The sequence below is a fragment of the Macaca thibetana genome, chromosome 11 (assembly GCF_024542745.1).
Source record: "Macaca thibetana thibetana isolate TM-01 chromosome 11, ASM2454274v1, whole genome shotgun sequence".
NCBI lineage: Eukaryota > Metazoa > Chordata > Mammalia > Primates > Cercopithecidae > Macaca > Macaca thibetana.
Window position 1 is genome coordinate 143038 of NC_065588.1, and position 13025 is coordinate 156062.

Sequence of the window (13025 nt, forward strand, 5' to 3'; positions counted from 1 at the left end):
AGTGGGGAAACACGAGGAACTGTGAGTGTTTTTAGCATTTCTGTTTTTCGTTGTTTATTATTTTTAAAGTGTGCACAAAAGTAGAAACAACAGTGTTATGAACTCCCCCCAGCTATCATCCAGCTGTAACCATTTTATTAATATTTATTAATGTTAATATTATGTCATCTAACTCTTCCACATTTTTTGACAGAATATTTTAACACATATTCCAGGTGTCACGCATTTTACCCATAAATACTTCTGTGTGCATCTCCAACATAAACTAAAAAAAAACAGACACAAAGTCTCACTTTTTTGCCCAGGCTGGAGTGCTGTGGTACAGTCATAGCTCACTGTAACCTCCAACTCCTTGGGCTCAAGCAATCCTCCTACCTCAGCCTTCCCAGTAGCTGAAGACCACAGGCGTGCACCAGGACACCCAGTTAATTTTATTTTATGTTTGTTTGTTTGTTTGTTTTAGAGACAGACAAGGTCTAGCTGTGTTGCCCAGCCTGGTCTCAAACTCCTAAGCTCAAACAATCTTCTCTCCTTAGCCTCCCAAAATGCTGGGACTGCAGGCCTGAGCTACTGTGCCCGTCCATGAGCATTTTGTAATACCCGCCACAGCATCAAAATCTGTCCACGATACACAGCACCTCCCTCCTGGCCCTTAGGACATTACCAGTCCCCAGAACGGACCCCTCCATCCTACACCTCTAGGAGTCTTGCCATGTGGCCGTGACATGCTAGGCGGTTCAGACTTGAGCTGCCCAGGAGCCCCCCACTGTCCATTCCTGGGCCCCACCCAAGTTTGTCCGTGTGACTCCACCACTCCTCAGAGGGGTTGACCACCTTTCCCCTCTGAGTCCTTCCTCCTCTCTGTCTTGTCCTTGCAGATTGAAATGCTAGAACACAAGTACGGGGGTCACCTGGTGTCCCGGCGCGCCGCTTGCACCATCCAAACCGCCTTCCGCCAATACCAGCTCAGCAAGAACTTTGAGAAAATCCGCAACTCGCTTCTGGAGAGCCGCCTGCCACGGCGGATCTCCCTGCGCAAGGTGCGGGCACCCACGGCCGAGAGCCTGGCGGCCGAGAAAGCGCTCATGGAGGGCTACGGCCTCATGGGGCTGCCGCTGGTGCGCGCGCCCTCCCTGCCGCCCACCTTCGCGGGCACCCTCACCGAGCTGGAGGACTCCTTCACCGAGCAGGTGCAGTCCCTGGCCAAGTCCATCGACGACGCGCTCAGCACTTGGAGCCTCAAGACCATGTGCTCCCTGCAGGAGACCGGCGCTTACCAGCTCCACCAGGCCCTGCAGGCGGCCGCGGGGCCCCCAGGCCTGGAGGGCGAGATGCGGGAGCCGGAGAGCGCAGGCCCCGGGCCGGGGGATGAGGCCGCGGAGACCCCCGGCCTGCCCCCGGGCCACAGCGGCACCCTCATGATGGCTTTCCGGGACGTCACGGTGCAGATCGCCAGCCAGAACATATCCGTGTCCTCCGCCACGGCTCTGTCCGTAGCCAACTGCCTGGGCGCTCAGACGGCCCAGGCCACAGCGGAGCCCGCGGCGGGCAAGGCCGAGCAGGGCGGGACCCCCGGGCAGGAGGCCGCGGAAGCCCCCGCAGTGGGCCGGGGGGACGCGTCCGCGGAGGACTCATGCACAGAGGCTGGGGCTGGGGGGGCGGTGGATGAAGCCACAGCAGCCAAAGCAGAGGAGGAGGAGGAGGAGGAGGAGGAGGCAGCAGACGTGGGGAAAGGGGCCGAGGCTGAGGCAGGCGACTTGGAGCAGCTGAGCAGCAGCAGCACGTCCACCAAGTCCGCCAAGTCAGGCTCGGAGGTGTCGGCCTCCGCCTCCAAGGACGCCCTGCAGGCCATGATCCTGAGCCTGCCGCGCTACCACTGCGAGAACCCCGCCAGCTGCAAGTCGCCCACGCTCTCCACCGACACCCTGCGCAAGCGACTCTACCGCATCGGCCTCAACCTGTTCAACATGTAAGTCAGCCCTGGCCCCCAGCCCGGAGTGCTGGGAGGGAGGGAAGGAGGAGGGACACCTCCCCTCCACCAAGCAGGGCACCAGGTGACTGCCCACGTCATCCCAGGGCCCTCCAGGCGCATCTGTGCCTTGCCTGATCCCTGGGGTCATGTTTAGGAAGTACGCATTTTGTTTTTAATCATTCTGAGTTTATTTTAAGAGAGATTAAAGGAAAAAAATAACACATCGAACACATGCTTTCACAACTGTTACAGTTTAAGATGAAGCTAGGGTTTGAAAAGTAAGAGAATGTAAAAGAAAAGACAGTATTAAGTAAATAACAGTCCAGGCGGCTTGAGGATTAAGCAGCAATCATTCGGGTGGAATATGAAGCCAGGGAAAACGCATTAGCTCCCAGCGTTGATGAAATGCGGGGCTGGGTGGGGGAGGCGCCGTGTAAGGAATGCGGCAGACAGCAGGAGAGGGGAGGGCTACCAGGAAGACAGAGTGTGAAGCAGGCAGAGGCAGAGTAGAAAGAGAACAGGGGAGAAATGACCGACTGCCATAGCTCAGAGACCCCAGTGAGACCCGGACTGGTCCCGCAGGGAATGTATACAGCCAGTCCCAAGCAGAGGAAAGGAAGCACACCTGCCCCTCCCATGGAAAGTCAAGTCCATGAGGCACTCGCCTCCATCCTCCACTCGCCCCTTCATAACCCCAAGCCAAGAGCGTCTCTCTCTGGCCCTAATGCATGTTCATCCATTCATTTGGCTGTTATTTATCGGGTGCCAGGCACTGTGACCACAGAGGGGAATAGGACACATCCGCTGGCCTCAAGAGGTCTCTATTCTAGAGGAAGTAGCCACTGTTCATAGCTCACCTTACATAAAGCATCTATAATCCTCCCAGCAGTATCTACACAGAGGTGCTACCATGCTGTTTTACAGAAAAGGAAGCCGGCTCACACCAGTACGGCGAGTTGCCCACGATGAAAGAGCTAGTACTCGGCAGACCTAGGGGAAGGCGGATCTGATGCTAAACCACCCCCACTTCCACAGTGTCACTTCTTCACGCACATGAAAACTCACACAGATACTCGTCTCCCCCAAGGCAGTAATTCTTTTTTTTTTTTTTTTTTTTTTTGTTGTTGTTGTTGTTGTTGAGACAGAGTCTCGCTTTGTCGCCCAGACTGGAGTGCAGTGGCCGGATCTCAGCTCACTGCAAGCTCCGCCTCCCGGGTTCACGCCATTCTCCTGCCTCAGCCTCCCGAGTAGCTGGGACTACAGGCGCCCGCCACCTCGCCCGGCTAGGTTTTTGTATTTTTTAGTAGAGACGGGGTTTCACCGTGTTAGCCAGGATGGTCTCGATCTCCTGACCTTGTGATCCGCCCGTCTCGGCCTCCCAAAGTGCTGGGATTACAGGCTTGAGCCACCGCGCCCGGCCAATAATTCTTAAACTATCCATAGCGAAGGACCAGTTTTGTTCCCCCACACCCTTCTGAAAATACATTGTGGGCTAATACTTTTGTAAAATACAATAAAAATGAGTTGCTAGAAAAACAGCCACATGCCTGCTTGTCCCGGAAATGTTGAAGTGCTATGGAAGGTTCTGAGTGCTTACCTTGTGTTTCCGCACTTACCTCCTCCTGGACCTGTGAGAAACAGCTCAGGGAGGAGCATGGCTTCAAAGCTTGCAAAGGAAAGAGGGGGTGTGGCGGAGGTCCCACCTCTGTTTCTCCCACCCTCTCTCCAGGTTGGGGCATCTGCGGTGGGGACCTGCATATTGACAACAGGATATGGGTAGGGGGAAGGGCAGGCCTGGGGTAAGACCCAGGAGGCAGGGACAGGGTCCTTCTCCTCCACCTGCTCTGGAATTCACTTTGTTTGCAGACCTCCCCTGTCCTCCTCCTGGTCACACACCATCCTCTGTGTGAGGACATTCAGTGGGTGGAAGCTGTGGTGAGAGGTGCTTCCAATGGGAAACTGGATTTCCAAGGAACCTCTGGGCACTTCCATGGGTGGAAGACAGGGAGGAAAGAGTCCTGATGGCTTCAGCTCACTCTCTACTGCTTCTCCCCGCTCTCCCCACCTCCAGAAACCCGGACAAGGGCATCCAGTTCCTGATCTCCCGCGGCTTCATCCCTGATACCCCCATTGGTGTGGCCCATTTCCTCCTCCAGCGAAAGGGCCTCAGCCGCCAGATGATTGGAGAGTTCCTGGGCAACAGCAAGAAGCAGTTCAACCGCGACGTGCTGGAGTGAGTATCCCGCGCTCCGGGCTCCCCCGACTCCTTCCCACACCCCACCTGCCCGGGCTCTCTCCGTGAGCTCCCTGGTGAAATCCTCGCTCCAGTTCTAACAGCTTCCAGCTTCCAGATTGTCCACAGGAACCAGAATCCCCTCTTTAGCCCATCACCCCAGTGGGCCGGAGCCCTGTCTGCCGTCAGAGTCATTGATGGAGTTCGCTCCAGGCCCGGCTCCATTTGAGGCACCAGGGATACAGAAATGGTCCAAAGAGACAAAGAGCCCTTTCTGTGTGCCACCCTCCAGGGCAGGAGAAACCAGGAAAAGGAAGGGGCCCGTGTCAGCACTGGGGTTCATCTCTGCCTGGTGAAGAGCCCCTCGGGGTTCATCTCTGCCTGGTGAAGAGCCCCTCGGCCCCCCTCCCCCAGGACCCACCCATTCTCCAAGGTTCATTTTCATATCGCTGGAGGCAAAAATGTGAGGCAGAAAGAAGAAGGGGTTAGACTGAGGGTTTTAGAGCAAGAAAATACTACAATTCCATAAAGATAAGTCAACCAACAAAATCATGACCAAAGAAAAACTGTTTGTTTAAAACCAAAGAAAATGGTTTTAAAGTCCAGTCGCAGGGTGGGGACCCCAAGGGGGCTGCCTTTGCCCCCGCTCAGCCTTGATAGTGTGGACAGGCAAGAGTCTCTTCACACTCACACCTTGTCCAGAATGGCAGGGCAGGGCTGGCGCTCCTCTGAGGCTGAGGGGCAGGGCCTTGCAGCTACTCTTTCCCTAGGACATCGGCTCCAGCCCCTGCCATGCCCCCCTGCTCTTTCTGGCTTCCACTAGTGCCCTAGGTTGGCCTCCTTCTTGAAGGTCACCATTCTTCAGGGACCCTCCCCCATTTATCTCTCCTCTTTCTCCTTGGGGACGGTCAGCAGAAGTGTCTCCCTGGAGGCCCTGGGAGGAGCTCTCCCTTTCATACTGGCCCCTGGAGCAGCAAGGGCCTGCCAGAGAGGGTTTGGACGCTGAGGGAGTCACCCACCCAGTGGTCAGCACCCCTGGAGTGGGAGTTCGGAGATTTAGCTTCTATTGATGGAGCTGCCTTGGCGCCGTGTGCCCACGTGGAGAAGCCCCTGTCCTCTGGGCCTGCGTTTCCTTGCCTGCAGAGAGGTGCTGGGTTGTAAGGGCTGGACCCATTGCCCTCTGAAATCCCTGTCACGTTTCTAAATCCACTGATGTGGTGGTGATCTGACTGAGTTCAATGAGTGAGGGCTGGGATCCGCTCAGGGACCTTGAAATCCCTGCACGGCCCTCAGTTGGGCAGAACTGAGCTCCTGCCCCGGCTCTTGGTGGCTTTTGACAATTTATCATCCCTCCTGGAGCTGCTGGTGGAGACCCTCTGCGGGCCTCAAAGAGGAGAGAGAGCCAATGCTAGGCAGTGTCTCCCTCTCACCTCCTTTCTCTTCTCCCTCAGGCTTCCCTTCCCCTCCCCAGCACTGCTGTGGGGGCCCATGGAGGTGATACTGGGATCCAGGATACACCTACACCCTTCCTTTTCTGTGTCCCCTAGTCGGCTCAGCTCTCTGGCTTTCATGCGCTGTTGTCCCAGTCCCTTCCTCCCCAAGCCAGGGTGAGGTGCTGGCCCCGTCGCCCCAGGAACCCCTCCTGTGTGTCTCTGCTCTGGGGGCAGGAGTGACTCTGCTTCACCCACAGGCCCTGACTGTTGTCCATTTCCTTCTGTCTTTCCCAATCTCCATGTGGTCTGCGCCCTAAATTCTAACCTGCGAGGCCCACATTGATCTGGAGTGCGGGGAACGCAGTGTTTTCCTGCAGCCCAGGTGGTGCTGAGTGGCACAGTGAAAACTAATTGCCCTCCTCCCTGGAAGGCTGGGTGTATGGGCTGTGGACTGGAGGCTGGGAGCAGTGGCTGCAGCCTGTGCTGAGGAGAGGAGCCCGGCTGGGGGCTGGGCTAACCCCCTTAGGCAGGGATCAGCCTCGGGGTGGGTAGGGGCCAGACTCCCGCCTTGGTACACTCTTCCAGTGAGAAGAGGCAGGGTGGTGAGATCAGAGGAATAGCTGGACCCAGGCTCTGCTCCTCTGTGCTGTGTGGCTTTGACAGGTCACCTCTCTGGGCCTCGGTGTCCTCATCTGTAAAATGAGAGGGTTGGACAATGTGATTGCAAAGGTTTCTCCAAGTCCTGAGACTCTACCACCTTTCCCATCTCTTAGTGCCTTGGTAGCACTGCCTTAAACACTGGGGCATGCTTTGTCATCCTGCCAATGCAGCCCGCAGGCCCCAGGGCAGTGCCGGGGTGCCAGGGCTCATGGGGGAATGAGTTGGCCGTTTATTATTCAACAAACATCAAGCACTTATTTATTGTGTGTTGAGAATGGGGCCACACTGGGCACCCGTGTGTGTGTGTGTGTGTGTGTGTGTGTGTGTGAAGAAGCATGGCTCACAGTCTCAGGGAACTTACAGACCTAGGTGTGGATGGGGAGAGGTGAGGAGGAGGAGCATGAAAAGAGAGTGAGAAGACCAAGGGGCCTCCAGCCAGAACCCTGGCTTGGAGAGCTGAGCCCCGATGTGCCCTGATGAAAGCCGCAATCCCTCATGCTTGACTGTGTAGCCATGCAGGCCTGGGCCCAGAGGCCCTGGCATGCTGACTCAGTGCCACAGAAAGGAGCCCTTCCCCAAAGTCCATAGGTCACCGACCGCCTCGCTTCTGTCCTGCAAAGGGCAGGGAGAAGATGGAGAAGCAGGAAGTGGCAGGCACTGGCAGCGGAGGTGGGCGCTGGAGTCTCTGCATTTCTCTGCCACTCTGGCCAGCCAGTCTGGATTTCAGAATCACTGTCTCTTCCTCACTCCCGCCAGAGAAAACGCACACACTAACCAAGTCACCAGGTGCCATTTTGCCCAGGCCTGGAAGGCTTCATTGGGATTCTGTGCGGCTCCCCTGTCCCCGCCTGGTGACATTTAGCAAGTGGCATTCGTTCTGTACAAAGCTGTTTGCTGAATAAAAGGACATAAATCACCCATCCCCTTGGAGACTAAAACAGCCCAAACCACAGCACTCTCCCAGGCTGCAGCCGCTGAGAAAGCCTCTCGGGGGAGGGTGCGCATCCCAACTCTCAGGCCTGCGGGGAAAGGAAGAGGAGGGAGGGAGCCGCTGCCACCTCGACTGCTGGTCTGTCTGAGCATCATGAATGCTGTGACATTTGCTTTCAGAATTCGGCCCTCAGCGCTCTTGGAAGCTGACATCTCCATCCTTTTGTGTCTCATTTCCACAGAAGACACATTCCAAGAAGGAATGTATTCTTACCAGGCCTTACCAGATGATAATAATAGAAGGCATTCCGAGCTCAAAGAGCCACACTCACTCCAGTGTTTACCTGCGAAGATTTTGCTTTTGGTTTTTTTGAGACAGAGTCTTGCCCTGTTGCCCAGGCTGGAGTGCGGTGGTGCAATCATGGTTCACTGCAGCCTTAAACTCCTAGGCTCAAGAGAACCTCGCACCGTGGCCTCCTGAATAGCTGGCACCACTGGCATGTGCCACCACACCTGGCTAATTTTTAAATATTTTTGTAGCGATGGGGGTCTCACTATGTTGCCCAGGCTGGTCTCAAACTCCCAGCCTCACACAGTGCTCCCACCTCAGTCTCCCAAAATGCTGGGATTACGGGCATGAGCCACTACACCCAGCCTGTTTGTTGTTAAAGGAGAAATCAGCCTCAGTTTCCTCATTAGTAAAATGCTGGTAAGAGTACCTGTCTCAAGTGAATTAAATGTTTTCAATGTACATGAAGTGCCTGACGCCTAGCAAGTTATCTGTAAATGTTAGCTCTTTCTTTTCTTTTTTTTTTTTTTATTAGAGACAGGATCTCTCTTTGTCACCAGGGCTACTGGGCAGTGGCATGATCAAAGCTCACTGCAGCTTGAACTCCTGGGCCCAAGTGCTCCTCAAACCTCAGCCTCCTGAGTAGCTGGGACTACAGGCTAAATGTTAGCTATTTCATTATTATCTTTCCTACTTGAAAGCACAGACATTAGAACGCCCCCGCCCCGCCGTCCCATTCCCCGCGCACAAGGAACCCTCAAACGTGACTCAAACTCAGGTCTACTAGGCAGACAACGAGAACTTGCTGGAACTTCCTGGGCTTTGCTGGGAAGGGGGTCAGCCCAGTCTGGGGAGCAGCCTGCAGCCTGAGGAAGCCCGGTCCAGAAGCTGAGAGTCATGCGGTGGCAGGCCAGCAGCAGGAGCCAGACAGCAGCCAGGGTTAGGGTCCTCTAGGGCTGGAGCCTCTCCCTCTGCGTTTTCACATGGCTGGGGAATTTGGCTCTGCTCTATTTCCTTTCTGAAATGTCCGCTTCAGCAGGTTTGAAGGCCAGTGGATGGGGAATGTTGCATGCCGGCTGTGAGCGGCCTCTTTCTGGCCTGGATGATTTTTCCGGTGTGAACCCCGTGCACATGGAGAGCACTGGTGTCTACCGTCTCCATGACATGCGGGAAGGCAGTTTCTGGGGTGAGCTGCCGGAAGAAAGCTTCCTGCGTGTTCTTCCCTCCACTGCATCTGCTCCATCCTTTGTTAAATTCCAAGACATATCAGGGTTTGACGTTTGGGTCAGATTTCATTATTTTATTTCCATGGAAATATGTTGGCCAGAGTATAACAGATTTGTTCTTCTTAGAGGACATTTAGAAATGAAAACAGATTGTCTGTCACATTCAACAGTCTGGAAGGCTCTGGCCTTTCATTGCTAGAAAGAAATCATTTGAGAACATCCTGCCCACACTGCTGTGTGTAATCTCAGTTACCTTATTCCTGAGGAATTCCTATGAGGAAGGGGAGAGCAGGCCCAGGCAGACCTTACGTGTCTGGAGGAGAGAAAAAGAGGCCCAGGCAAGCATTGTGGCTCACGCCTGTAGTCCCAGCACTTTGGGAGGTCAAGGCATCAGAATCACTTGAACCTAGGAGGTTAGGGCTACTGTGAGCTGTTAGGGCACCACTGCACTCCAGCCTGGGCAAAAGAGACCTCATCTCTACAAAAAAAATTTTTTTTAAATAGCCAGGTGTGGTGGCGGGCACCTGTGGTCCCAGCTACTCGGGAGGCCAAGGCAGGGGAATTGCTTGAGCCCAGGAGATGGAAGCTGCAGTGAGTTGTGACTGTGCCACTGCACTCTAGGCTGGAAGCCTGGACAACGGAGTGGGAGCCTGTCTCAAAAAAGGAGAGAGAGAGAGAAGAAGAAGAGGAGAGAGGAGGGAAGGAGGGAGGGAGGGAGGGAGGGAGGAGGAAGGAAGGAAGGGAGGGAGGGAGGGAGGAAGGAGAGAGAGAGAAGAAGAAGAGGAGAGAGGAGGGAAGGAGGGAGGAAGGAAGGAAGGAAGGAAGAAAGGAAGGAAGAGAGGGAGGGAGGGAGGGAGGAAGGAGAGAGAGAGAGAAAGAGAGAGAAGAAGAGAGAGGAGGTAGGGAGGAAGGAAGGGAGGGAGGGAGGAAGGAGAGAGAGAGAGAGAAGAAGAGGAGAGAGGAGGGAGGGAGGGAGGAAGGAGAGAGAGAGAGAAAGAGAAGAAGAGAGAGGAGGGAGGGAGGTAGGGAGGAAGGGAGGGAGGGAGGAAGGAAGGGGAGAGAGAGAGAGAGAGAAAGAGAGAGAAGAAGAGAGGGGAGGGAGGGAGGGAGGAAGGAAGGAAGGAAGGGAGGGAGGAAGGAGAGAGAGAGAGAGAAAGAGAGAGAAGAAGAGGAGAGAGGAGGGAGGGAGGAAGGAAGGAAGAAAGGGAGGGAGGGAGGAAGGGGAGAGAGAGAGAGAAAGAGAGAGAAGAAGAGAGGGGAGGGAGGGAGGAAGGAAGGAAGGGAGGGAGAGAGGGAGGAAGGAGAGAGAGAGAAGAAGAGGATAGAGGAGGGAGGGAGGGAGGAAGGAAGGAAGAAAGGGAGGGAGGGAGGGAGGGAGGAAGGGGAGAGAGAGAGAGAGAGAGAGAGAGAGAGAGAGACGGAGACCCAGTGCAGGCAGGAATAGAAGATTCAGGGTCATTTCCACTGCTTTGAAAATGGTACACTGCCAGCACCAGAAGGATGAAAAGAGAACATCTTCAAAAGTGGTGTCTTTGGGGTTATGGCCTTGACCCTTCACCTCTCCACTCTTTCCTGCCCCACTCCCCACCACAGATAGACAAGGGATTCTCCTGAACAGTCAACAGTTGTGAGAGTTTAAGACCTACTTACTTCTGTAGCTGGAGATCTTGGGACCTTCAGTCCAGGATTGAGACTCCCTTTGGCCTGGTCACTTTGGCATTTAAATTGGACTTTTATATAGAAATGGACCTACCTGCCACCCAGTCCTTCCCTGACTGCTCAGGCCTTTGCTCTGGAGGACTTAGTCTCCTCTGTGTGTCAGCTGTGACTGCAACAGGCCGCTCCGACGTGGGCCTTCTAGGAGGGCTTCCGGGGTGTCAGTGTCTCCAGGGCAGGGCTGTCGTATCTCCAGCAGGGCCGTTTGTGACCAAGCAGGCCATGAAATATAATGTGGCTCACATGTGCTGTGTGCCACAGGTGCTGTTCTGAGAGCCTTACATGCAAAACCTCGTTCCATGTTCACAGCGACGCTGGGAGGGAAGTGCGGCTAATCCGTACCAAACAGAGGCACTGAGGAACGGAGAGGTTAGGGAGCTTGCCCACAGTCACAGAGCTACTCAGTGGCTGTGGTCTGAAGCCGGGCACAATGGCTCCATCACCTGAGGCCTTAACCCTGCACCGTCCAGCCTCTGTGCGTCATTCCGAGACCCATGTGGTTCGGTTGCTTTTACAGTCCTTGTCAGTCCCCCGTCGTGAATCATGACACTGAAGACCCCTTAGACAGTCAGTGGTCCAGCCCTCTCATTTTACCCTGGCAGAAACGGAGGCCCTGGGGAAAAGACATGACTAGTCTCCTGGCCAGCAGCAGAGAAACTGAACAAAATCAGGTACTATCCCACCTCTTGCCTCGGCATTATTCGCTCTGCCCCTTATTTGCTATGCCCTGATCCTCTCCATTTGGGAAGAAAGCAGAGCTGAGAAGCTGATTTGCAAGTCTCAAGAGGTCTGAGCCAGATTTAGCTTCCTCTCTCTGGTGTATGCATGTCTTAAAGGGCCGATGGATGGCTGTCTAATGATATAATTCCAGGCAGAATTAGTTGGTGGGGCAGGGAGGGGTCCTGTCCACTGACAGCCGGGTCGGCCCACACCTAATGAAAATGCACGTTCAGTTAAGCCCTGTTGTATACCAGGAACTTCACACCCACTGCCCCTTTTAACACTCGTAACAACCCTGCCTGGTAGATCTTCTCAGTGTCGTCTCCATTCTCGAGGTGAGGAGATGAGCCACCAGGAGGCTACGTGACTTGAAGTAACAGCTCCGTGGCCTTTTCTTATTCCACCCACTGCTATTGGCATAGAGCAGTGCTTCTAAAGGGTGGTCCCCGGGCCAGCAGCATCAGCTTCACTTGGAAGCTTGTTAGCAATGCACACTCTCAGTTCCCACTCCAGGCCCACTGAATCAGACTCTGGGGCTTGGGGCCCAGCACTCCATGCACTAATAAACCCACCAGGCAATTCCAATGCATGCCTCAGTTTGAGATCCACCAGCAAACGACGCTGCCGAGTCCAGCAAGAGAAAAATCAGCTCGGGGATTCTAAACTGTAAGGGTAGTTTGAACTTAGTTCTTCTGGTACCTGAGTCTCAAGGTGTGAGTGGCAGCCAGTCCTGCCCAGCCCCCTCAAAAGAGAGTTTCTTCATCCCCATGACATCACCAGGGACACTGGCAGGTCCTGCATCCGTCTCCTCCTCTTCTATTTTCTTAGCCACGTTGCACTTTTCCAAAACGCCTTGGCCTTTGTTGAGCATGTTATGAGTTCTGACGAACAAAATAACTCTCTGGATGAGGGGCCTTTTTCACTGGATTGTGGAAGCCAAGAACTGCCAAATAAAGCCAGGGTTTCTACATTCCGTGGCAATAGGTGGTTTACTTTTCCTTCCTAATCCTGAAACCTGGGCTTGGTCTCAGCCAGGAGCACAAGCTCACACACTTCCTCTCAGGCCAGATCTTTGCCGTCTCTTCCAGCCAATTAAAAACCCCTGCTGCTACCATTACCTATTTTCAGCTCCCCACCAGTTCCTTTGTCTGCCAGACACTGTCTTGCTATCACTAAAAAAAAGAAGGTGGAGATGATGAAATTCATTTTGATCACAGGCGTGTAGGACGCTTTATTTTCCGACAACACAAACTGATTCCACGCACAGATCGATGTTAACAAGCAGTTTTATGCAAGATTGTACCTGTTTCTACAGATGCAGGGAACATCCATCCTTTTTCCCCAACCCTTGTGAGGTATTTGCTGCAGACCCTGCAGAAGCTCACAGGAAGGAGGGGGAAGCCTGAGCAAAACCGGTACCACTCGTGATCCACACGCCAGTCAGCGGCACCTCCTGAGACAGGTCCAGTCATGCTTGGCTGGAAGCAGTCTAACCAGTGCCAGTTGCTCTAGTTCTCATCACTCACTTGCGTGTGCAGGGGGAAGAAGAGGGGGTCTGTGCCCGCCACACTGCCTCATTGTCTGGGGTCTGGAATCCTCGGGGCCATTCGCAAGTCCATCACAGGTCTCGGTGTCAGCTCCGGATAATCTTGGCAGCAAAGCAGGCTGAGTAATCCTGGGCTGTTGGGTAGAACTTCCAAAGGCACAGGCCACTGCGGCTCCTTCTCCAGCTGCCAGCATGCTCGAGGTCATTCCTGGTCATCTCTCACTCACTCATTCATTCATCCCACAAAACAGTGATTGGGTGCCCATACCCCAGGGAGGCAGAGATTGAAAGAACTGCCCT

The 13025-nt window shown here is 54.4% G+C and overlaps 1 protein-coding gene across 5 annotated transcripts in view; it reads left to right on the forward strand.

Annotated features, from left to right (window-relative positions):
- IQSEC3 (IQ motif and Sec7 domain ArfGEF 3) overlaps positions 1-13025 on the forward strand; it is a 114728-nt gene that overhangs the window by 74482 nt on the left and 27221 nt on the right. For all 5 annotated transcript variants that reach the window (XM_050747026.1, XM_050747027.1, XM_050747029.1 and 2 more), the window contains exons 4-5: positions 879-1969; positions 4044-4205. In XM_050747026.1, the coding sequence (XP_050602983.1) occupies positions 879-1969; positions 4044-4205 (1253 nt within the window). The remainder of the gene's footprint in view (positions 1-878; positions 1970-4043; positions 4206-13025) is intronic.